The following is a 22,533-nucleotide window of genomic DNA, read 5'->3' as shown; positions in this document are numbered from 1 at the left end:
AACCAAGCGAACCATCCATCTAAGTATTTCGCAAACAAACTTCAGAACACGAAATTGAACTCGCAAGACGTCCGCATATTTCCCCGACGATCTTAATTTTCTCCTCGGCGAATAAACTCATAAACTCTTCTCATCAAACTAATTCGCTGGTTCCGAAGAAACGAGCGAGCAGTCCTGTTACTTTTACGATTCATTTAAGCGTCGGGGGTGGCAAAACCGAGGTTGCATCTTTCTAAATCGTCACCATGATATATTCCAAGCTGCTCAACCAGGCGAGTTGAATACGATCGTATTCGAGAGAAGTGTCATTATGCGAGTACAATGCAGTAATCAGGCGTGGTCTCTTTGCCTTGGAAAAAAGGATAGTTTCCTTAACTTTGCCCACGGGCGTCACCGCCTTCGCGGCGTCAGGCGGCAGTCCTCGAATTCTTTAACGTCTCGACACGACGCTCTGTTGAACCTGGAAGAGCACACTTAGAAAAAGAGTTAATTGCACGGGTAGGAAACCGAGTAAGTCAATCGCCGCATTTTCCACATTTTTTTACGTTTTTCGAATCTCAATTGAATGAATTTTAGAACACGAGTAAAGATTGTTAATGAAACGGAATATTTTATTTTGAAATATTGATAGAAGTAACTTGATAGCTTTGATATGGGAAGCGAAAATTTAGTTGCTTTTTAGAAGCGAAATCAAATTTAGTTGCTTTGCGTCGAGAGTGAAATACATTTGGATTACATATTTGATTCGTTATTGATATGATGATATACATACGTACATATACTGTTCGTTTTATGGCTGTTATATGGTAGTTTTTTATTTTGTTAATTTGTAATACCAAGAATTGCAGAATTTCTATTTTATCTATCGAAAATAGTACATAAAGGACGAACATTGTTCAAAATACACGAATGAACCGCTTGTACGTATTTGTTCGTAATTAATACATTGTCACGCAGGTAGTTTCGGCGAAATTAACTTCACAGCCGTCTGCAAATATTAACGAATGGAATCGTAAAATGTAAATATACATGGCACCTGCGGCATAATCACGAAAACCAGAGCGAAATGCTTCGTCATGCGAATGGCCGATAGGGGGTTGGAAACACTACGGATGATATATTTGCTTAGAACGTAGGGGCTGAATTATGGTTCGGTTGCGGGATCTGTATCCGTCGTTGGGTTTGAAAGCGATTTATCAGTGGAAATTCAATATCTGATTGCATCGTCTTAGTTAAATTATTCATACGTAGGAATTTCTGTTTGAGCATAGCTTCTTTCGATTTCGACTTTTAAATTCCCTGCCTTATGAATTTCGATCATTCGACTACGAAAGTCCATACATTTCATAAATCGTGCATTTTATCAATTTTTCATTAATAAATTTAAAAATTTTCTCCAGTACATTTTGAAATATGTACATGCTCGTATATTACAATCATTGTACGATAAATCGTATTTTATGGCGGAATAAAACGAAGTTTCCGGTACAGTTGAGAATAAATGGGCTACGTTGAATGCATATTTCAATACATCTCTGCTTGTCAAATTTTATACCGTATCATTAAAACATTCAACAAATTTCCAATAAGGAAGGTCAATGGATCGGAATTAATAGAATAAATGAAAAATCCCGTAAGACGCAAATTAATTTTTGTTAGAAAATAAATCCAGGAAGCAATTAGTTAATTAGAAATCTGAGCGTTTTTAACATTAACCAATCATATATTTATTTTCTTTTTTGTAGATTTAACCGGCAGAGGGACGAAAAAATTCGGCGACCATTGCATGGAGGATCTCGACTGTGGTTTTGCCGGCTCTTACTGCGAACCAAAGAAGAACAAATGCACGTGCAGGGAAGAATTCGAAGCAACGAATCATATCGACAAATGTGGACACCGTAAGTTAGTATATTTTCAAGCGTGCCGGCATCCAGACATTTTGTAAGTGTCTATCTTCATTCAACAATAATGCAACAATTGAAATTATTGTAATTCTAAATTGAAATTATTGGATCGTATGTGATATATTATGTACAACGATTTAAAGTTGCTTTCTTCATTTTAGGATGTTTCATTTTAGCTCTGCTACGTTTTTTTAACCACCGACGACACAATCGTATTTTTCTAATATCAAAAAAACATTCAGTGAAAATATAACAAATTTCTTATTAATACACGTGATTTCTCGTTTTAATTCCATATTATATCTTTAACATTATATTGTAATATAATTGAACATCTTCTTAAAATATTACAAACCCTTCGTGCTTGTTAAAATAAGAGCAACATTGCATACAATATAAGCAACATAAGAGCAACAATATAAGAATTCAAGGAACCCAGCAGGGTAAATGGACATATGTATATCTCATCTTTTACGTAAAGAGATTATCAGTGATATTTATCATATAAAATATAAAGCACACACACCATAAATTCAAAATAAACATCCTAGCATAAAGTAATCTAGCTTGAATCGAATATAAATGACGTAGCGATCACATATGAGCCAACGACGTCAATAGAGGATTAAAAACAACAAAAATGGACAATAGTGGCAATGGTAAGAATATCGATAACGAAGATGGCTTGCGAAATGTATAAACAGGAAAAGAAGTCGTTCTAGTCGAGTCACGTTTCAGAGAACGGACTTTTCCCTTTTAGCAATGCCAAGTTTTGCGATTGAAATGATATGAATGTCTTGGGGTGGTTGCTTATGGTTTTCTCTCGTGGAATCCAAACGAGGTACCGCGCATTTATTGGTCTAGGGCGTTAGAAGCATGACGAGAAATTGAAAGCAGCAATAGTGAATTCAGTGGCCCAGATTACGCTGCTTTGGCTGGTCGTTTTTAATTGAATTCCTTTACAAACGTTATGCTGGCACTATCGTTTTAATTGTAGGTCATATATGTTGAAATAAAATATTAACGAGATATCATGATTACGTATGAATATTAACGTACGAATTTTAATTAATTGGTAGATATTAATGAACGAATTCTAAATTGCAATGCACTATTAACTCTGTGGTTTCAAAAATTTCATCAATTCCATTCATATGTGAAATCTGAAACATACGAAAACTTTAGATAAAATTTACAATTATTGAACAAAATATAATTTCCCGAATTTAAAAGCAGGTCGAATTTATGTTATATTATATAACAATTAGAAAATATTTATTAAAAAATTTCACATGTACTTCTCAAATCAATCACGACCTCCGTAAGATTATAGAATCTCTATTATCGGAAATATTATCAGATTACTCCAATCAATTTCACCAATTGGTTTTCTCCCAACGAATGCCCGTGACACTTACAAGATTAATTTATTGTCAGTCTTAACTCTTAACTGAAGTTCGACTGGAACAAAACAGGAGTTCGCCAGTGGCCCGAAAAAGGAGGCGTTCGAGAACAGATTTTGACCAGGATTAAAGCACGATGGCTGTTAAGCCATTCTCCTAATTGCGAGTCTGTGGCCAATATATTGAGGACAATGCGGTGTATGATCAGTCGATCAAACTCGCCACATTAACCCCTGGATGTACACTATCGTCCACAAATACGCAAAGGCAAATAATTCCTTCTTACATCCATGAGCGTTCGCTATTGATTTCTAAACGCGTTTCAATCTAATCAAACTTGAGTATTCAAATTGGATAATGCTAGTTTTATAAAATGAAACCGAAGTGACCTGCACGATGATGGACAGCGGCTTAGAAATAACAGTAGGGCATCAGGTCATCGCACGATTGACTGACACATTGATAGTATCTTACAGATAATAGTTGTCTATTAGTTACGTAGATATGATAGTCGAGGTCGAAATACATAATATAGAAAGTTTATAGTGTATCTCTGAGCTAGAGTTGAAGAAGGCAACGTCCATAAAATGGATCAACTTTATTCTCGTTAATTTACAAGCTTTTATATCGTTCAGTTTGTATCTATAGACGGAAGGAATGGAAGGAAACTAGGATAAAGCGATTTGGTTTCAAGTTTCAAGGGGGTGGATTGACGTCTGACTGAGAATTTAATGCTACGTTCGAATCAAACGTAAGGAAGTCGAAGAACGATTATTTTAACAAACTTCTTTCTCCTATTGTAAAATTGGAATAATGATAAAAAAAAAACGGCGTTGTTTGAAATATTCGTGGAAATATATAAACTGGAAAGCTATACATATTTTCTTTCCATATACAGTCACAAAAGTATTTGAACATTTATGTCTATGTGTATTGTATGTGTTATATAAAATATTGAAAAATCTTATTAACACTGTAATGAGACGCGACTGCCATTATTATGCTGGTAAAATATGAAACAAATCTGCAAAAATGCACATAAAAATTACAAAATACCTACTCAATCATTCAAACGTTAGCGTTTCCTAAATTCTTTACTAGACTGTAGTAATGAATTAACATAATTTTATTAACTAATTAATATATTATATAATAATTAATTTTACTAGCTAATTATGATCATTTCATCCTAATAAATAGCTCACCCCTGCAATTAATGTTCACAAATATCTCAAAACCAACAATTTTTTAAAATATGTCATTCTTCTAATAATTGAACGATATACATAATAAGTTGAAATTGAAAGAGTACCATTCCGCAGAAAAACGTTATGTACTTTAGGAGTAATATTTCGTAAAATGTTCGTATTTACTTCGTCTCCTCGACGAGAGACAAAGAACGAGCCTGTCGTTAATGGTTTCTGTTTTCAGCGGTGAACGTGAACGAGTCGTGCTTCTTCCACGAGCAATGCGAAGCGAGGGTGATACAAACGGAGTGCAGAGACGGACGTTGCATTTGCATCTTCGAGAAGATCCCGGTTACCCAATCTGATGGCTCGATTGTATGCGTCGGTAAGAGCAGAAACACAGGGAGGAACAGCAAGGAGGAGGGACGCGAGTTTCCGCGTACTTTTTAATGAGATTCCTCACGCGTCCGCTTACGATGACAACCATTCGTCCCGAGTTAATGGAATACCGACCTAAAATCCTGCAAAGTTCATTAATTCGTCAGCTGGTCTCGCACTAACAATTAACAGAGCGTGAATAGCGCGAAAAGTGGCGAAGTCGTAGCTTCCGTACCTTTAACATTTTTATTTTCCCTCTTGATGCGTTGTAAATTAAATTGGACACGTCAGGGTTTAATTGAAAAGTAGCGCAGAAGTGAGTCGCGATCGTTGTATGCATACAAGGCCATAATATTATTCGTTACTTAAACGTGGTGAAATACACCTGAGCTCTTTTGCACAATAATTTAGTAATTAATGATATTAGTAAATTGACAAACTATAGATCGATATTCGTAACTAGCGAAATTTCGTTAATAATATTAGCTAGTTCACTTCTAATAGTTGTTTCTTTTAAAGAAATCATTATTTCAATTTTTAATGTTTTTATATAGTATATCATATAGTATATCACATAAAGGACAAAAATTGCGGCATGAGTATTACTTAAATAATAGAATCAATTTATCATGTGCGCTATTAGCAATGAATGTGTTAAAATCCTAGTTCCGACCAATTCACTTTTCTTAGTAATCTGAGATTAGAAGGCGAGAACACGAGACTACATTTTATATAAAATAGATTGTAGTAAATTGCGGTTAACTAAATACAGTAAAAGTTTTTATCAGTTACTGTCGGGAAAAAAGATATACTATCGTGTAAAGAATATCTAACTTTAGCTAGTGAAAAGATATACACGTCCCAATCAATTATACCAACTTTTATATAAACCATGAAAGAAAGAGTTCAGAAATTATTCGACCTCATCGTATCTCTTTATTTTTCTCTTTCATCAAGGCTGCTCGAGTCTCATTGAAATAAACGATGAATTACGTTTTCTGAAAATGGAAGATATGAAATAGAACTTAACTGCGGATGAAAAGATATGAAAAGGAAGGATTGTTAGAGAAAGGTTATTAAGCAAGTGAAATATGTTTTTTACAGCCGAGCACATCGAGGAACCCAATCTCCAATATATCGATCCGACGATGATCGGTGTTCTCGTTGGTATGGCCCTCATGTTCATCATCATCTGCGTCGTCCTTAGGCTTTTCAGCAAGTAAGCCATCTATTTGCATATTTTGCACAGTGACTCTCGTCTTTAACAATTCACGTAACGAGACTTTATGACCTACTTCAACCTAGCAGTCATGCTTAAAAATGGACCCTCCGTATTTAGTACAAATTTGAATGCCTTTTTTTCATTTCATATCCTTTACACCATGCGCAAAATTTATACCTTGATGTGTATATTTATATTAATACATACTTCTACAATTAACACATACACTATACATAGATCTGCAATTAATATACAGCAAAAATTTAATTAACTAGTTAGCTGTTGCGACTTCTTTAAATAGTGTGTACCTAAAATATGTGGGAAAAAGTAAGCGATGACCAGTACACTCGTTGAGCACAGAACATATGTGACTATTACAATATAGAATTAAGTTGTAATGAAATGACTGTTTTATTTTTTAATTTTATTACTGACAGGACTAAAAACAGCAAACTGGTTAAATTACGATGGTTTAGTTTATACCTTGTTTCAATATTTTTACAATTCGATTCTGTAGATAGGATATTATTAATCTCTCATTCTCATATTTAATTTAATATAGTCAACGATTATAAATGCTGTCAAAAAGTGGATCATTAAATGAAGAAATATTTTTGTATTAAAGGATCGCCATCTAAGAAATAAGTAGAAGAAATGTTTCCTGAAAATTTCAATATCCCAGATAACACTTGCTAGTACAACAAATTGTAACGAATCTATCAATCTTCATTTCTGCCAGTTACACCTTGTACTATTTCGATTTTTCAATTTTTGTGTTACATCTGTTCCAGGGCTCGCTGGCGTGAGAACCGTACCATCTTCAATACACCGAACGCCCGTCTGATGAACGTGTCGTTACTGAGAGAGAACAAGCTCCTGCACGCGCAGGAAAGACGCGGTTCAAGGGCGAGCGTACGGGCACCCTCGAGGCAACCCTCGCTGGCCTCCTTACACGCCCACTCGCCGAACGCCTCGCAAGGTGCGAAACACTCTCAGCACTCACAGCACAGAGTGAGCCGTACGGGTTTTTATTCATTCACTTACTAAGCAAGCAACTTGTTATACAGTGTCCCGTTGAAACGAAGCAAGCGACTCTTTTACGCGCAAGTTTATATCGGGTGTTCGATGGAAATCGAGACGCCTCGACGTTTCTGTGGCCTGATCCCAAATTTTAGAAAAGATAAGATATAAAGGAATACCTACGCAACGGAAAACGAGTTGTCTTTACAATTTTGTTCTTCTTGCTCTACATTATTACATTTTATTTTTAGTTTTATTTCTTCGCATTCAGTTCCACGACGATAGTTTTAGAGATTTATGGGTTATTGCAGGTTAAAAGACTCGGGTAAACGTTCTCCACGTTCGCAATTGTCGAACGATCGTGTCTTACAGTTAGACACAGTCTAGCCTGCGACTATATAATTGGCGGTGCTTCATGCTTTCGCAGAGGTACCGCGTGTGTTGCGTGAAATATTCAAGGTAAACATCTGTTCGAGAAATACACGTATAGAACCAGTTGTTTAGCGAGCATCTCGTACGTAATTCATGAACAGACTTTCTGTTTTTAAAAAATGCAATGACCACGTCAGATGTGTCTAGAGTATAGAAACGATCATTGTTTTCCTGTTTCAATATTCACGATTGTGTAAAGAATATTTTCGCGACTTTTCCTTTCTTTCTCCTTTCTCTCTTTATTATATTTCTTCTTAATCGAATGTACGCGTTGCACGATCTGTTCTTTTTTGCTTTTTTTTCCAATCCGTTCAGCCGGGAATAGAAAGAACGGTAATCGTTTTCTTAGTCCCGATAGTCCTTGCAGGTTGTTGTTTCGAAATTAAATTAACTTTTGTAATTCTACGAACTAATGAGAGGGTTGGAATGTTCCTCGAGCTAATCAGCTAGCACCAAAAATAGCCATCTTCCAGTATATCGATTTCCGTAGAACATCCCATATATGTATAATATAGATACGAATATTATAAAGTAGGTGACTACCTATTCTTGCCTACTTCTACTCTTTACTTTAGAATCCTTCTACTAAGCTCAGAATCCTTCAGAAATTTTCGCATGTACAATTGCCTGCCAAGAGGGTAGATATTTGTTGGTTACTTTGAAATTCAAGGATGCATCGAGATCGATACGTTACAATTCTGGATGCATCGTTTTCAACAATCACATGGATCTCTTCCTGAAATCTTCCATTGTCTATGTGACACGATAAAAACACAAAAATCATGATCTTTCTTATATTCACTGTTTTTATATTAGCTTGTTTCAATATGCTATTCGATTTCGTGATATCATGGGACAATTGTTAAGTGAATTGCATCAAAACTCGTAAGTGAAACTCGAAGGTGAACGATAATGAATAAAACAAAATAATAGATTTAAATAAAAACCTATTGATAACCCTTTGGCCGGTTAGTAAACGATTATTCGAAACAACCCTCAATTGATTAACCCTTAATTGCTATGTTTTTTATTCGTCGGTCTCGGCATCTAATTGTATTTTTTGACGCCAAAGGATATTTCAAGAACATTGGAAATCCCTTTCGTTTGCTAAAATGGGAACAAGATTGTAATTCCGGGATCGCAGCGCGATTAAAAAGATACTAAGAATCTATATTTGATATACATTTTTGAACCAAAATGCGTAAGGTCAAGGGGTTAAACGGTTTGAGAAATCATCGTAGATCATTAGAAACGATATAACGAGACTGATCTTAAAAGCGCCGTGACAGAACGATGCATCTTAACTCGCCATAATCATGTTCCTCTTTTTTAATGGATTTGACTCTCTTTGCAGTCGACCATCTATAGCAGTAGTCTGTTTAATGATCCCGTCTGTGACCATTGTTCTTGATTATCATGTACCGTGGACCTATGAGGTGCTCTATTGTAAAAAACTTTTCAAATTGACGCGTCCTTCAAAGAGGGTAAGTTTCGTATTCTTACGAATTCTTTTATTACACTTTTTCTTATAATTCTTACGATGTTATCACATGTTAGCATATGTATGTATATATAATGTGTATATACACATTATATATGTGTATGTGTATATTTTGTATATAGCCCTATATTATGGTTACTTACCCTCTTTCGGATACGTCAGAACTTCGAGCCTAGAAGTGTGTGAGTTGTTCTACAAACACAAATAGATCCGAGTTTCCTCTATCTAGCGTTCTCGAGGATCACGACTATAGTTGCTTGCTACAGTAAAAGAACGTTGCTTGCGTATAATGATGATTCTGTCGTAGAGATCGCGATTTCAAAGCCACGATTACGTTTATAGTCTAACTAGTTATTTCCATTATTGGCATACAATAAAGTTCGATAAATTTGTAGATGAAATTGGGAGGGAGTAAGAAAACATTCGGACCATTTTATTTCTATTTCTTCGAATAAATTTCTATCGAAAATAATTACTTCAAAAATAAGAATATTATTACGTTATATTATAAGTAATTATTTTTACAATTAAAACGTAGTATATAGTACGTATAATCGATAGATGATTTTTCTGTGAGGAAAGAAATTTTTTATTTTCTCCGTGTAGTACAAACGGACTAGTTAATAGTGTGATACACGAGTTACGACAACGAGAATCGATAAAATAGTATACGCGTGCATTTCCATTATCGCAAGGAGTTCTGAAGTAGTTTTACAAGAGACCGGATCGCATTTGAGAAATGCATCTCGGTTACACGGTAAGATAGATTATCCATTGATTTCACCGTTAATGGTCAATGAAAGCTTCGACATAATCGGCCGTTTTGTTTTACGAGCAAACGAAGATTTGCCCATGCTGCTATTTTCCTCTCTGGAGATTCATTCACGGTGAAATCGATCGAGTCGAGTTTCACTTCAAACACCTTTACAATTCGAGTTCTCGAGCACTTGTAGAGTTAGACAATTTGCATGCAAGCTCACACAGTGGCGGTTGGAAGCGCAAATATTCATTGGAAGAAAACAATAAACGTTAGAAACGAAGTTACAGTTAAAAAGCCTTAAGTTTGATATTTTAACATTGTATGCAGCATTTAGTACCGATTATTTAACTCTATTAATGAACATTGAAAAAAGGATGTGCTGCGATCAACTTTCACCCGAAATAACATTTGAGGGTGAATAAACTACGATGTGATAATAATAAATGAATAAAATAAAATTTTAAAAAACATACACAGATATGTAACATTATAGAATTAGTCTATGAAATATAAATAATTTATAAAGTCAAACAAAATTATAAATGAAATTCTTCTTCTAAAATGGCAAAATAGTATTATACAACTTCGATTTTCGTTTTAATTTTTCACACTCAGGAAGGAACCTGTCGAATAGAATTTCTCTGCGCAATATTCGACCGCCACTGTAACTCTTTCACGATCGCAACGAAACGAACGCGGTTCTTCATGCTTTCAATTTTATTCCAGCTTTTCGTGTCATGTCAGAGGCATGCGGTCGCGACAAAGCACGCGATACTTTAGCAAGAAAATCTCTGTCACCAGGTTCACGAACAGGATCACGACGTGGAAGTCGCAGCAGCAGTGGAAACGCGTCGGCCGTCTCGACAAAATCGAATAAGTCCCCACCGAATCAACCGAGCAACATGACGGAAACCGTATTGGAAAACGTCACCGTAGAAATTCTCGATGCCAAGACGTAGATCCGCTGGAGAACGGCAGCACAGCCCTCACGATCATCGTTGCCACGCCATTTTCCTTCCAACGACGATCGCGAGGTCGCCCGCAAGGAAAAGATCGTCTTCGAAGCGACTTAAGCAATCTCTTTTTCAGAACGTACAAAACTGTTATCCTATTCACATTTCTAAAATCTATTTTCTATTTCCTCTTTTTTATTCGACACGAATAAGATTCGCTCGTTTGCGTCTTACGTCTGCTGCTTTGGTACAAAATTGTAAAATTGTTTATTAACGTGCGTTTGCATACTAGACATTCGTTGTTATTATCGATCATGAAACAAAGTTCAAAGGTAATATCAAAGTTATATATAATTTGAGAAATTCAGAGAATGTGGGAAACGATATTGTGATTTTTACTAATTGCGAGATAATCATTGTTTAATTTCGGTTTGAGAATGATCGAGTTTGTATTTGCGATTTTGATAAAGCTAGACAAACGTAACTTATGGTATCGTTAAGAAGGGTTCAACGTTCGAAACATTTTGCATAAAGAAACGCGGATAATCGCGTCGAATTTGCCGTAGAATCTTATCAAGGATCTTATCGAGTCACGTTTGAAGTACCGCGAGCAAATTCTCGCAAATAAATTCTCATAGGTCGTTTAGATTTTGTTGCATTTAAGAAAGAAGGCAGGAAATTTAGGGAAGAAACATAATTCTTTTCTACGAGTAAAGAGGGAAGCTTAGCCTCGCGATTCGTGATTCTATTCGTGAGACGAAGCTTCCTCGTTTTCGGTCTATTCGTTTGCTATTGGTTCGCGTTACAGACGGGTCAACAAAATCTGAAGGCGGAACATAGCAAAGACGATGGAAATCTCGTGTTTCCACGTCACTCGTCCAGGAAATACGGAGCTTTACGTCGATTTGCGATGTTTTTCGATGTTTGGACCAAACGAAAACGTACGTTTCGCCATTAATATGGTCACTTATGCTAAAAAGATTCATCGCTTTCAAGCTAAACACTCTCTAGCCGATAGAAACGAATTCGTATTTTATAAACGACACTGTCGAATCTAGTAACACTCGACGCGTTGGTCGATCTTTCTAACAAAGTTGTAAACGCCAACTATCGTTTTAGACGAACGCTAAAAAAAAGGCGATCCATCGACGATCGCAAAACAACAATCAGCCAAAGTCGATACAGATCGGCTCGTCCGTGAGAGATAATCTTCGTATCCATCGCGTTCTGTCTTTTATCTCTACTATCCTATTGTATTGTGTATTTTTAATATTACACCAGCATACAAAGTACTCGATTTTTTCAACGTGAAATATGACCTTATGGCATATGCACACTCACATACACACACACACATTAACTTTACGTTTTACGATCCACAGCGGATAGTTCCTCGAGTAATCGAAATCTTAACTAGAGCTAAAAGATGGAACTCCGGTGTCGTAGTAGCTGCGCTTTATCGTATGTAGGTATTTCAAATCGTCAGCTGGTCTGATACAAAATCGATACGTGTTATTATTGTACGAAGGAATCGAGAAGGTGTCTGCTGCGGGAAACGCGAGATTATTATCGATGACAAGAGGATCGCCTGTGGAAGACTTCCTGGCAGATCCTTTCTGTGAATTACGTATTCCCAACACAAGATATCGACTGACGAAGTACCGATCGTTTATACCAGAAGAAAGATAGCAATCTTTTCTGGTTTTTCTTTTCGAGAAGCCAACACGAATGGGACCAGACGAAAAGTGTTTGAACCGACATCGTGGGGGTAACGCTACGCATACTTTCTTATATACATAGCGTAGCGAACCAATTAAGCCGCGTGATATTTAAGCACACCATCGAGCAGAAATCTATCTGTTTCTTGATAAACATGTTTAAAGTAAGGATTAACAAGAAATCGTGCGCGATCATGTTCGTTACGCGTAACAGGAAACGAAGATAACGGTACTTACATGTACGTATTATATACATGGGGGTTACACGTAAGCTCGGCACGGTCGTTTCTCATCGCCGTGAGATTCGTAGGCGTTACACCCGTTCACCCACGATCGATTGTTCGTCCGACTTATCCTTATCCCTTATCGCTTCTTATCGAGCGCTCCATAAGATTTACTTTCACATGCTTCTGAACTTTGAGAACGTGTCTTACTCGATCCACTCTATAGCCGCCTGCCTCGTGAGACAAGCTCTATTCGTTGCTCGAGAAAGAACATTCGTCAAAAATGATAGTAAAAGAACGGTTCACGTGTTAAAAAATTTGAAAGGATTAATTTTTTCGCGTCAACTGTTAGTAAGTTTACTATAAGAACAAAGAGATTGAAAAAGAATAGAATGGACGAAAGCACCTCGAGAGGCTTCACCTTAGATAGAACACGACCAAACACAAATTGTATGCGTTTATACGATTGTATTAGTTTATTATTAATTGCACCAAACCTCATTATCGAAAGCTAGCATCGATTCACGATGATACTTTATACACGTACAGACACGTTATATCGATATATCTACACACATACACACATTGAAATCATCTTTTTTTCTTCCCGAGTAAGTAATGAGAATCATCGATAGTCCGGTACGATTGTATCTCAACAATTTAGTGCCTGCGCTCTCGCGTACATAGTACATATTTACATATTAAAAACAGATGAGAGTAATTAAATAAATGAATAAATATATATAAATCTATATATATATACCAATATAAAAGAAGAAGAAAATTATATATACATATATAATACTAGGCTTGGCACTATTTGCACTATTTGTAGATTAATTTTTTGAACGCCTAGCGACTGTATCCACTCTGTGATCTATGTGCAACGTATAGCTAACATTCTTCTTGCTATCGTCATTGTTATATTATTGTTAATTATTATGATTATCATTATTCTTAACATTTACAGAAGATAATTCATAGATATTATATAATATCGTGTAAGCTCGACTCGCTTAGTTATTATCGACCCCGCACCTAAAATGTACTCTTGTCTTCTGCACACATAACGATCAATTTGTATAGCACCCTCGTCGTAAAGTATCAACTAAATTTAGGGATGTCTTTTTAACGATTAACGCTATCTTAAATCGATCATTTAACGATCATCGATAATGGTAACCGAGATTGCGCGATTTAAGCGATAATTGAATTAACGAGCGTATGTGATATTCGTGGAGGATTTAGAATGGAATGTAAAAGTTTAAAAACAAAATTAAAAAAAAAATGATAAAAATATGAGAAAAAAATATGAGAAAAAATACGTAAAAAAAGCAGACAAAATAAGAAAGAATGCAGCTGCGTTTTGTGAACAAGAGAGACGAGCAAACGTTTATTAGATAAGGATTTAAGAGGATAACGAGGAGGGATCGATCTGATCCGCAAACGAAATTCGGGGAAGGTTTCAGTTTTCGGATAGAACGTACCCTCCAGTGTTCCATATCTAATTAAGTAACCGAGACTCGATATATCGCGACGAAATGTCCATTGAAACAATCTTTGATTTACAATACAGCTCTGTGGAAAGTAATCGTTCGCTTGTAAGGATATCTCTAGTATAATAATTAACGCGATTTAGAGCAGTATCGATTAAGATGCTTTTCTCGAGTCGTTAGTTTCCCTCCGCTTTTATGATAACGAAAACAAAACAAAGGAAAATTAACGAAGAGACAAGCAGTGTGCCTCGTCTTTGTCACACAAAGACACTCGCTCACTTTTATAAAATCTCTTGTATCATAAAATGATGAAATATTCCGCTCTTCATCGCGCCCTCCGATCCAGAGAAACGTTTCCTACATAGGAAGAGTAAACAATTTTACTCTGTTTCTCGTATAATCGTCGATAACGATCCAAGATATGGAAACTTACGACTAATTAACGTCTTATCCCCTTCTTTTGTCGTTAAATTCTCTTCTTCCTTCGTATTCTCCTTCCGAATACCTAACGATCAATCAAATCGTTGATTCGTCTCAATTCATTTATCACAGTCGATCGTTTCGATCTATTCCAACAAGAAATCTTCGTTCCTTTGAGAAACATACCTTTCGATGTTATATAGATTCGTGAAACGACTATATAAGGAACTTCGAATCAGGGACATCAAACTTAAGGATACAGAGGAAGAGAAACAGGAATCGTTCGGTAAATTGTCCAGTACCATCGATCATGGGACAGCAAGTCCGTACTTCTTGTAAAGAAGATCGCTTAAGAATCCTCTTGTGATCCTGAATCGATTTTTAATAATAGGATCGTCCGAGAGATCAAGGCAAGCTGTTGTTCCCTGAACTGTCACAGTTTATAGATACATGAAGAACGATACTGTAATTCAAATATGGGGAAGTGTTTGGATTACTTCTCGTTCTCGTGAGACTATGTTATTCCGAAAAAATCGGTTTTTCATGCCCAAGCGAACTCTCTGTGACGATACCAACTACATAAGTACTTGTATATGTACTCATTACTATTCAAGTAAATCACCTTATAAAGTTCAACCAGTGACCACTTTTGATATCTTTGTGGATAACTCGATCGACGACGCTATTTTCTTCCGCGTTCGTCACGTTCAATAGAAACTAACGAAACACTTTGATAAACCGGAAGACGCAACAAGAAACACAAGAAACCGACAATTCTTACTGACAACGATGGAACATCCCTAAATCAAAAAATTAGACAATACCTTTGTCGATACTGAATCCGAATCAAATTGATCAGAGATGAAAAGGTCGAAATGAAAGATCGTCTGTCCGCGAGGAACTATCTTCGTCAGTGCTTTGTCGAAATACAATATACATGCATATGTAATAAATATATAAAACGTCCTTAGGAAACGATCTTTCAGCCGAGACTTTCGTGATTTTGTAAAAATTTCTTGTTACACAGCCTTGCCTGCGTAACCCTTTCGTATCCAATACAATTTATCTGATTGTATTATAAACGACCGTTCAATGAATATCGTTAAGGTCCAGTATTCATTTCTTCTGAACATTAGTAATATTATTGTAACGAATTAATGTAATCATCGGCACCGCCTGCTTTTAAGGGACTACGTAGCGTGTACACACGTTTGAGCTTCTGTAGAATTACATATATTAAGGATAAGCTTAGAAGTTTCGTCTGATCGCATTTTGTGCTTAAATTCAATGATCCGTCTCTTAATGTTCGATTACTATGATCGTTGGACGGTTCGCGATGAAGAAATGTTGTGATTCGATTTAGAGTAAATAACGTAAAAAAAAAAAAAAAGAAAAAGAAAGAATTATTATATACTCGTCTCGAGATATTTATATACATATGGTATACAAATACACAAACACGATATAGTCGTAAAATGTAGGTCTCGCTTCTCGATTACAAAAAGAAAAAAAAGAAGTAAAATCATGTAAAAATAAAAATTAAGCTCTACACGATTACATGCTACGTTGTAAAACACTAAGAGTATTTAAAATGCAGAATTTCTAAATAGCAAAGTGGAATCTTACAGAGACGTAACTTTTCAGATGTTAGATGAAACTCACGCGGGAAACTTTTAATTAGCGATTAGGTACGTATTGTAGAAATTCCTAGCTACTGCGCGTGGATGGGTGCGGGTAAAAAACGAGTATGCGAGTCTCTCATTTTTCGATTTTCAATATTTTATAATGTCTGGTATGTAACGAAAGTGGATATTGTTAAATTTTTGGCAATATACTACTCACACTATTTTACTAGCGGCTTAGCCTACCTTGTAACCTTTATATTATACATTTCATATTATAGCTTGTAACGGATAAATTAATAATCTATAACAATTGTATTTGAAACTTAATTATATTCTGACTCTTTGAATTCGTTTTAATAAAATCTTAATACACTGTACAAATTTCACACACTCGTTTTCTTCCTCAAACAGGAGTGACAAACATTTTTCTATTCTTTCTGTTCTTTTCTATTTTTTCTTTTTTTTTTTTTTCTTTTATACAAACAATGTCCAGAATTTTATATGAAAATTTAATTAATATAATTTTCTGTACCTACAAAAGTACTTTTGAAATTACCCATATAAATATTTACAAAGTCATAAATACTGTACATCAATTAGAAATTTCATTTATAAGAATTTTTGGCCCTCCAATCGAGGAATTCATCAAAATCGACTTCGTCTTCGCTGGATACATCTTCATCTGTATTTTTTTGTTTTCTGTCAGTAGCCTGCACTTGTTCCTTACGTTTTACAAGATCCATTACCCTAGCAAAATAATACTTTGTTTATTCATTATGATCTGTATTGAATCAATTAAATTCACTGTGATTTATATTACCTAGACCAATGTCTTATTTGTTCCTCTATTTCATCTAATTGTCTTTCTGTTGTTGCTTCTTCTTGGTCATCTGCAATAATTTGCGCAGACTGTGCCGCTTCCTCTTTAATTTCTTTCTGGAACTTCTCCCATTCCTCTTCTATAGGATTTTTATATTCTACGTTACGCACCTAAAAATCCCCACATAAATTACTCGACTTAACATTATATTACTACAGAAAATTCTTATACAATGATCTTACTTTAGCATCTAAAACTGGATCATCAAAAAATCCTTCTGGAAGAGGTGGTTGATTTGTATCTTTGCTTCTCTCTTTTTCTTTTTCCTCCTCTACCTCTACATTTTTCAAATCTTTTTCATGTACAGGTTCTTTATCATTCTCAGATTGTTGTGTTATTATAGGAGTACTTGATGGTATAGTGCAATTGACTTGTTTAGGATTATCAAAGAAATCTGATGGTAAACTTGACAGAACTTGTGCTGACTGTGTAGAATTTTTTAATATACCCTTTATTTTCTTATTTGTTGATGATTCTTGTAAAGGAGATGTAGGCCTCTTAAACGTTTGAACTTTTGTAGGATTTGTTTCTAGTTTTGTTTTCTTTGCTAATATGATATTTTCCTTATGAGTCTTGGAGTTTAAATGTACTGGCCAAACTGCCTCGCTGCGTACTATGGTTTTGCATAAAATACACATAAGTTGTCCTGCATCTGTATATGTGTTTACCATGGTTAAGGATTCTTCAAAAATATTTTAGTCTCTAAAATGTTATTTTTTGGAATGATAATTTTATGCAAAATATACTTAACTTTTATTACTCTTAAATATATAGAATATTAACGAAATTTTGTTGTTATAAAACAAAAATTAAAACAATATAATGCAAAACGAACTATATAGAAAAAACTTTATATTAATATATAAATATATAAAACCGCAATAAAAAGGATATTTTGCCAGTGGCGATTCAATTTTTTTAACCGCTCCTATTTTCTTTTTGTGTTCACTCATAGCTTTACGTAAGTCATCTTGTGTTAATTTTCTTTTGAGTGACATTTTCAAAAATAAATTACGCTCTTAAGTAACAAACACAACTCACAATGTTTAGGTTATGTTTTGTACGCTTCTTGTTAGATATCTATAGCTCCTCTATTGGCAAGTTTTAAAATTAAATAACATTAATTGATGCAATCAAAATAATTTCTAAAGTACGTTAGTAGAGAGAATTATTTTTATATATTTATAACCTTTTCTCGTTGTAGAGTAGTATTATTAAATAAAAGAGTATATTTTATAACAGTTATATCTTTTATAATTTTTATAATTCTTAAAAAATTATTTATTCGGAAAAATTTATTCATAGCATTAAGCTTTCTCTCTGTCGTTATAATATCCAATATTATCAATAATTCTTTTAAATTTAATTATAAGACACGAGGTGGAAAATTGTGCCATAACGCAACAGATTAAACATGGAGAATGATATTTCTGTACCATGTGTCAATCACGATCCATTGACTGTAGTCGGATCTTGCAAATTATGTTCCAGAGAATTGACTAATGCAGAATTATTATCAATAGTAATCAAATGTGCCAATTTTGCAGCAATAAAACACAAGGATCAGAGGAGAAAGGATGAAAACGAAACACCATATATAAATCACCCAATAGGTTTGTAAATTTTTAAAAACAAGTTTGTTTTATAAAACAAATATCAAACAAAACAAGTACATAATCATAATTTTAAATTATAACATGCTGTGAAAATATTTTTTAGGAGTAGCAAATATTTTGGTACAAGAAGGCAGTATTCATGATCCTGTTGTAATTATAGCAGCTCTTTTACATGATACTGTAGAAGATACTGATACTACATTTGAAGAGATAGAAACTCAATTTGGTACAGAGGTTTGTAAAATTGTTAAGGAACTAACTGATGATAAAAGCTTACCAAAAGTAGAACGTAAAAGATTACAAATAGAGAATGCCCCTAAATGCAGTCACAAAGCTAAATTGATAAAGCTAGCAGATAAATTGTATAATTTAAGAGATCTGCAAAAAGCTATACCAGTTGGTTGGTCAGAAGATAGAGTAAGAGAATACTTTAAGGTAATGAAAGACTCATTTAAGGTAAATATTAATCAATTCTATAAAAAATATTAATTACAGTGGGCTAAAGCTGTGGTTGATGGATGTCGTAGAACTAATTTTAATCTAGAAAGGGAGCTAGATCTAATATTTGCAAAGAAGGTATCTCAAGATAAAGAAAGTTGTACATGTAAAAGGCCATTGATATCATAATGTTAATGTTTTATTAAAACAATAATTTTAAAATTGAACATTGCAAAATGTAGAAAAATGTAAAAATATATTTGAAGCATGAAATATTACATAATATTACACAATATTTAGGAAGATAATGAAAGTTTTTATATTAGATATATTTTTTACTGACATACAAATTTTATAAGATATACGAAAAGTTGACAGATCTTGTCATGATATTCTATATATCTTATACATACATACAAGTTATTCTTAAAAAAATAATGTTTCCAGTAAATATATTTTAATTTCCTAATTTTTATTATATTTTTCATAGAACCACATCATATATTTTGCTAATGCTTCTACTTCCTCCACAGTAACAGCGTTATACATAGATGCTCGAATTCCACCTACTAATCTGTAATTAAATATTATTAGGTTTAATTTAAAAGATAATAAAACAACAATATATGTGTGTGTGTGTGTGTAAAACATAGTTTGTATAATTTTTAACGTATATATATTATATATACTAGTTTTATTTTCTACTTGTACTGACCTGTGACCTTTCAATTGAAGCATTCCCCGTGCACTTGCACCGGATAGAAACTCTTTTTCTAATTGTTCATCGTTTTTGCCTATCCTAAATGGCACATTCATTCTACTCCTTACATCGGATTTAACTGGACATGAATAGAAACCATTTGATTTGTTGATCATGTCGTATATCTTTTGACTCTTTGCAATTGCCAGTTTTTCCATCCCCTCAACACCACCGTGTTCTTTGATCCATTGGAAAACTAGCCCAACTACGTATATTCTAAAAATCAATATATATTGGCAATAAAAATTTAATATATTTTCTTATTTATATACAAAATTCATTATTATAGGAATACTTACTGAAATACCGGTGGTGTATTGTGTATAGAGTTATCAGCTGCTATAACAGTAAAATCGAACATTATTGGACAGAACTTCGAAGCATGACCGAGAACATCATCTCTCACTATCACGAGAGTCACACCAGCCGGACCGATGTTTTTCTGTGCGCCAGCAAATATTACAGCAAACTGAAAGATATATTATAATTAATTAATCGGTATTATGATAACTGATCTACTCCTTGTTATACTCAATATTTATCAGGATAAATATTACGTACTTTCGAAACGTCGAAGGGTCTTGTAAGTATATTCGATGACATATCAACGACCAGTGGTACTCCGTTCGTTTCAGGGATATAATTAAACTCGATTCCTTAAATAATGAGATACTTTCTGATTATCATGTTGAGGCTATTGTCTTGATTTTTTGTATTATTATTTAGTTACCGTGAATTGTTTCGTTTGCACAATAGTAAACATAAGACGCATTGGGATCCAGGTTCCAAGTAGATGGGTCAGGAACTTCCGTGTATTTCGTTGTTTGTGGCAAGACCATATTCACTTTGCCATACTTGGCCGCTTCTTTTGCCGCTTTAGCCGACCACGTGCCTCGAAAATTGAATTTACGTTAAAATACAAGAAACTATCTATCTTTATTTTTGGATAGTGATTATTATATCTATTGTTGGTATTGGTAGGTTGTATATTTTATAGCACAGAACAATGCTTAAAAATTTACCAGTTACTAAGTAGTCTGCGGTATCAGTTGCCATCATATTTAAAGGAATAGCGGCAAATATACCTGTTCCACCCCCTTGCATAAACAGAATTTTATAATTATCAGGTACGTGTCTGTAAAATTTAAACCATTCGTTATTTGGTTTAGAAACATGTATCAATGCTAGAAGTTACTCATAGATGCTTTCTAATATTACTCGAGACTGATTAACAAGAGCCATTGTTCAGAAGAAAATTATATTTCTTATATTTTCATAACAACTTACAGTATTTCTCGCAACGTTGCTTGTGCATTTTCAATAACGCTTTTAAACTCAGTTGATCTATGACTCAATTCCAAAATACTGATTTGAGTATTACCATAAGCGAGCAATTCTTGTTGTACTTGTTTTAATACCTGCAAAAGAAACATACCGTTACACAGTGTAATTTATTCATGATAAAGAGAGACAAGAATATAAATGAAACAATTAATCTTGAGAGGAAAAAATACCTTATGCTGACATGTATAGATTAATTTAAGATTTATTATCATTGATATTGATGATATTAAACGTGCATGATAACTGAAGAAATAAATTTGATTAATTCTAATCCAACGAAATAATATGTCGTATAATATATATAATAAAAGTATTACCAAATTGCTTGTAATATCTTACACGAATGAGTACATGCAAATAAAAATAATCCTAATTGAAAAAAGCATTTCAAAAACAGTTTGACAAGAAATATTACGTGAATGATATTGAAGATTATAATATTTATGTAAACGTTAATTAATGCATACGAGCCTATAGAAATAAAAGAAAAAAGAGAAATATCTTCATCTTTCGTAAATCATATTTCTATTTCTATAACTCATCTTTTCCTATTGTCTATGAACTAATATTTACATAATGTCTTCATTTTAAAAAATGAAAGAAAAGTAAAATTAGAAGATTAAAAATAATAGGCTCGATTAAAATATGTAATAACTTCAGCGGTACCTGTTCCGGAAGTTTGCCTGGTCCCGCACCAAAATTAATCACTTTGTTCTCTGAAATATTGGTCTGATTATTCATTGCGAGATGTACTGTCTTACTCGGAGGCTGATATGGAAATACTGAATTGGATTTGATACAGATAGTAGTTTCAACTCTTCGTGCTTCGTTATCTAAACACTCTGGTAGATTTATCGTACTAACTATCGCTATTTATGTTATGTAGTCACTTACTATAGCACTTTACGATGTTATACACTAAAAATTATTGATTTCTAAACACTCTGGACAATCATAGATCGTTATAAATCGAAGCCTTTTCTTTTTCGTTACATCACTTCCTTGTACTTTCTCTTTACACTTTTCTGTTTTCTTTGTAACCACTTTATGCGACTGACTACTGCGAATTCTTAAAATTTATTCAGATAAAGATAAAATCAATAAACCGTGTCAATATTGAACATTGTATTCACACATTTGATATGTTGTTTTATTTTGCTTTGTGCGTTGCGTGAAGACTTGTTCAACGGGTCTTTATGAGCGAAGAATGTAGATTTAGAGCCTACTATAGAGGATTGGTCCCTATCACCGC

General features: G+C 34.2%; 4 protein-coding genes across 9 annotated transcripts in view; 2 read left to right on the top strand and 2 right to left on the bottom strand.

Moving 5' to 3' along the window:
• LOC100643927 overlaps nt 1-16,068 on the top strand; it is a 46,926-nt gene extending 30,858 nt beyond the window's left edge. For 2 of the 6 annotated variants that reach the window (XM_012308230.2, XM_048405489.1), the window contains 5 exons: nt 1,746-1,898; nt 4,739-4,879; nt 5,977-6,091; nt 6,886-7,112; nt 10,609-16,068. In XM_012308230.2, the coding sequence (XP_012163620.1) occupies nt 1,746-1,898; nt 4,739-4,879; nt 5,977-6,091; nt 6,886-7,112; nt 10,609-10,766 (794 nt within the window). In that variant the 3' untranslated portion in view covers nt 10,767-16,068. Of the gene's footprint in view, nt 1-1,745; nt 1,899-4,738; nt 4,880-5,976; nt 6,092-6,885; nt 7,574-8,900; nt 9,031-10,608 lie in introns of all 6 variants that reach the window. The other 4 variants (XM_048405492.1, XM_048405493.1, XM_048405490.1 and 1 more) reach the window with 4 other exon arrangements.
• A 234-nt stretch (nt 16,069-16,302) lies between these two features.
• LOC100643688 (zinc finger protein 830) lies at nt 16,303-18,453 on the bottom strand. The gene is made up of 5 exons (XM_012308243.2): nt 18,313-18,453; nt 18,018-18,214; nt 17,306-17,783; nt 17,064-17,233; nt 16,303-16,990 (listed from the first exon to the last, which is right to left on the bottom strand). The coding sequence occupies exons 2-5, from the start codon at nt 18,119-18,121 to the stop codon at nt 16,849-16,851; spliced, it is 894 nt and encodes a 297-aa protein (XP_012163633.1). The 5' UTR covers nt 18,122-18,214; nt 18,313-18,453; the 3' UTR covers nt 16,303-16,848.
• Nucleotides 18,135-19,825, top strand: LOC100643800 (guanosine-3',5'-bis(diphosphate) 3'-pyrophosphohydrolase MESH1). The gene is made up of 4 exons (XM_003395128.4): nt 18,135-18,273; nt 18,497-18,736; nt 18,843-19,174; nt 19,235-19,825. Exons 2-4 carry the CDS (start codon nt 18,538-18,540, stop codon nt 19,364-19,366), a joined length of 663 nt encoding a protein of 220 aa, XP_003395176.1. The 5' UTR covers nt 18,135-18,273; nt 18,497-18,537; the 3' UTR covers nt 19,367-19,825.
• LOC100643567 (probable phosphoserine aminotransferase) lies at nt 19,473-22,077 on the bottom strand. Its single transcript, XM_003395126.4, has 8 exons — nt 21,948-22,077; nt 21,225-21,355; nt 20,960-21,072; nt 20,668-20,829; nt 20,499-20,593; nt 20,237-20,406; nt 19,893-20,153; nt 19,473-19,751 (listed from the first exon to the last, which is right to left on the bottom strand). The coding sequence occupies exons 1-8, from the start codon at nt 22,020-22,022 to the stop codon at nt 19,643-19,645; spliced, it is 1,116 nt and encodes a 371-aa protein (XP_003395174.1). The 5' UTR covers nt 22,023-22,077; the 3' UTR covers nt 19,473-19,642.
• Between the last annotated feature and the right edge of the window lie 456 nt (nt 22,078-22,533).

The sequence above is a fragment of the Bombus terrestris genome, chromosome 4 (genome assembly GCF_910591885.1).
Source record: "Bombus terrestris chromosome 4, iyBomTerr1.2, whole genome shotgun sequence".
Lineage (NCBI taxonomy): Eukaryota > Metazoa > Arthropoda > Insecta > Hymenoptera > Apidae > Bombus > Bombus terrestris.
This window is presented reverse-complemented; position numbering and strand designations above follow the sequence as displayed.

Coding starts and splice junctions, on each gene's coding strand:
- LOC100643688 (XM_012308243.2), bottom strand. CDS start 18,121: ATGTCACTCAAAAGAAAATTAACACAAGATGACTTACGTAAAGCTATG. Junction 17,784..18,017: donor ATTGAATCGCCACTGGCAAA/ATATCCTTTTTA, acceptor CATGGTAAACAC/ATATACAGATGCAGGACAAC. Junction 16,991..17,063: donor CAAATAAGACATTGGTCTAG/GTAATATAAATC, acceptor TTATTTTGCTAG/GGTAATGGATCTTGTAAAAC.
- LOC100643800 (XM_003395128.4), top strand. CDS start 18,538: ATGGAGAATGATATTTCTGTACCATGTGTCAATCACGATCCATTGACT. Junction 18,737..18,842: donor ATATATAAATCACCCAATAG/GTTTGTAAATTT, acceptor AATATTTTTTAG/GAGTAGCAAATATTTTGGTA. Junction 19,175..19,234: donor GAGTAAGAGAATACTTTAAG/GTAATGAAAGAC, acceptor TATTAATTACAG/TGGGCTAAAGCTGTGGTTGA.
- LOC100643567 (XM_003395126.4), bottom strand. CDS start 22,022: ATGAATAATCAGACCAATATTTCAGAGAACAAAGTGATTAATTTTGGT. Junction 21,073..21,224: donor GCAACGTTGCGAGAAATACT/GTAAGTTGTTAT, acceptor TAAATTTTACAG/ACACGTACCTGATAATTATA. Junction 19,752..19,892: donor CTTCAATTGAAAGGTCACAG/GTCAGTACAAGT, acceptor ATTTAATTACAG/ATTAGTAGGTGGAATTCGAG.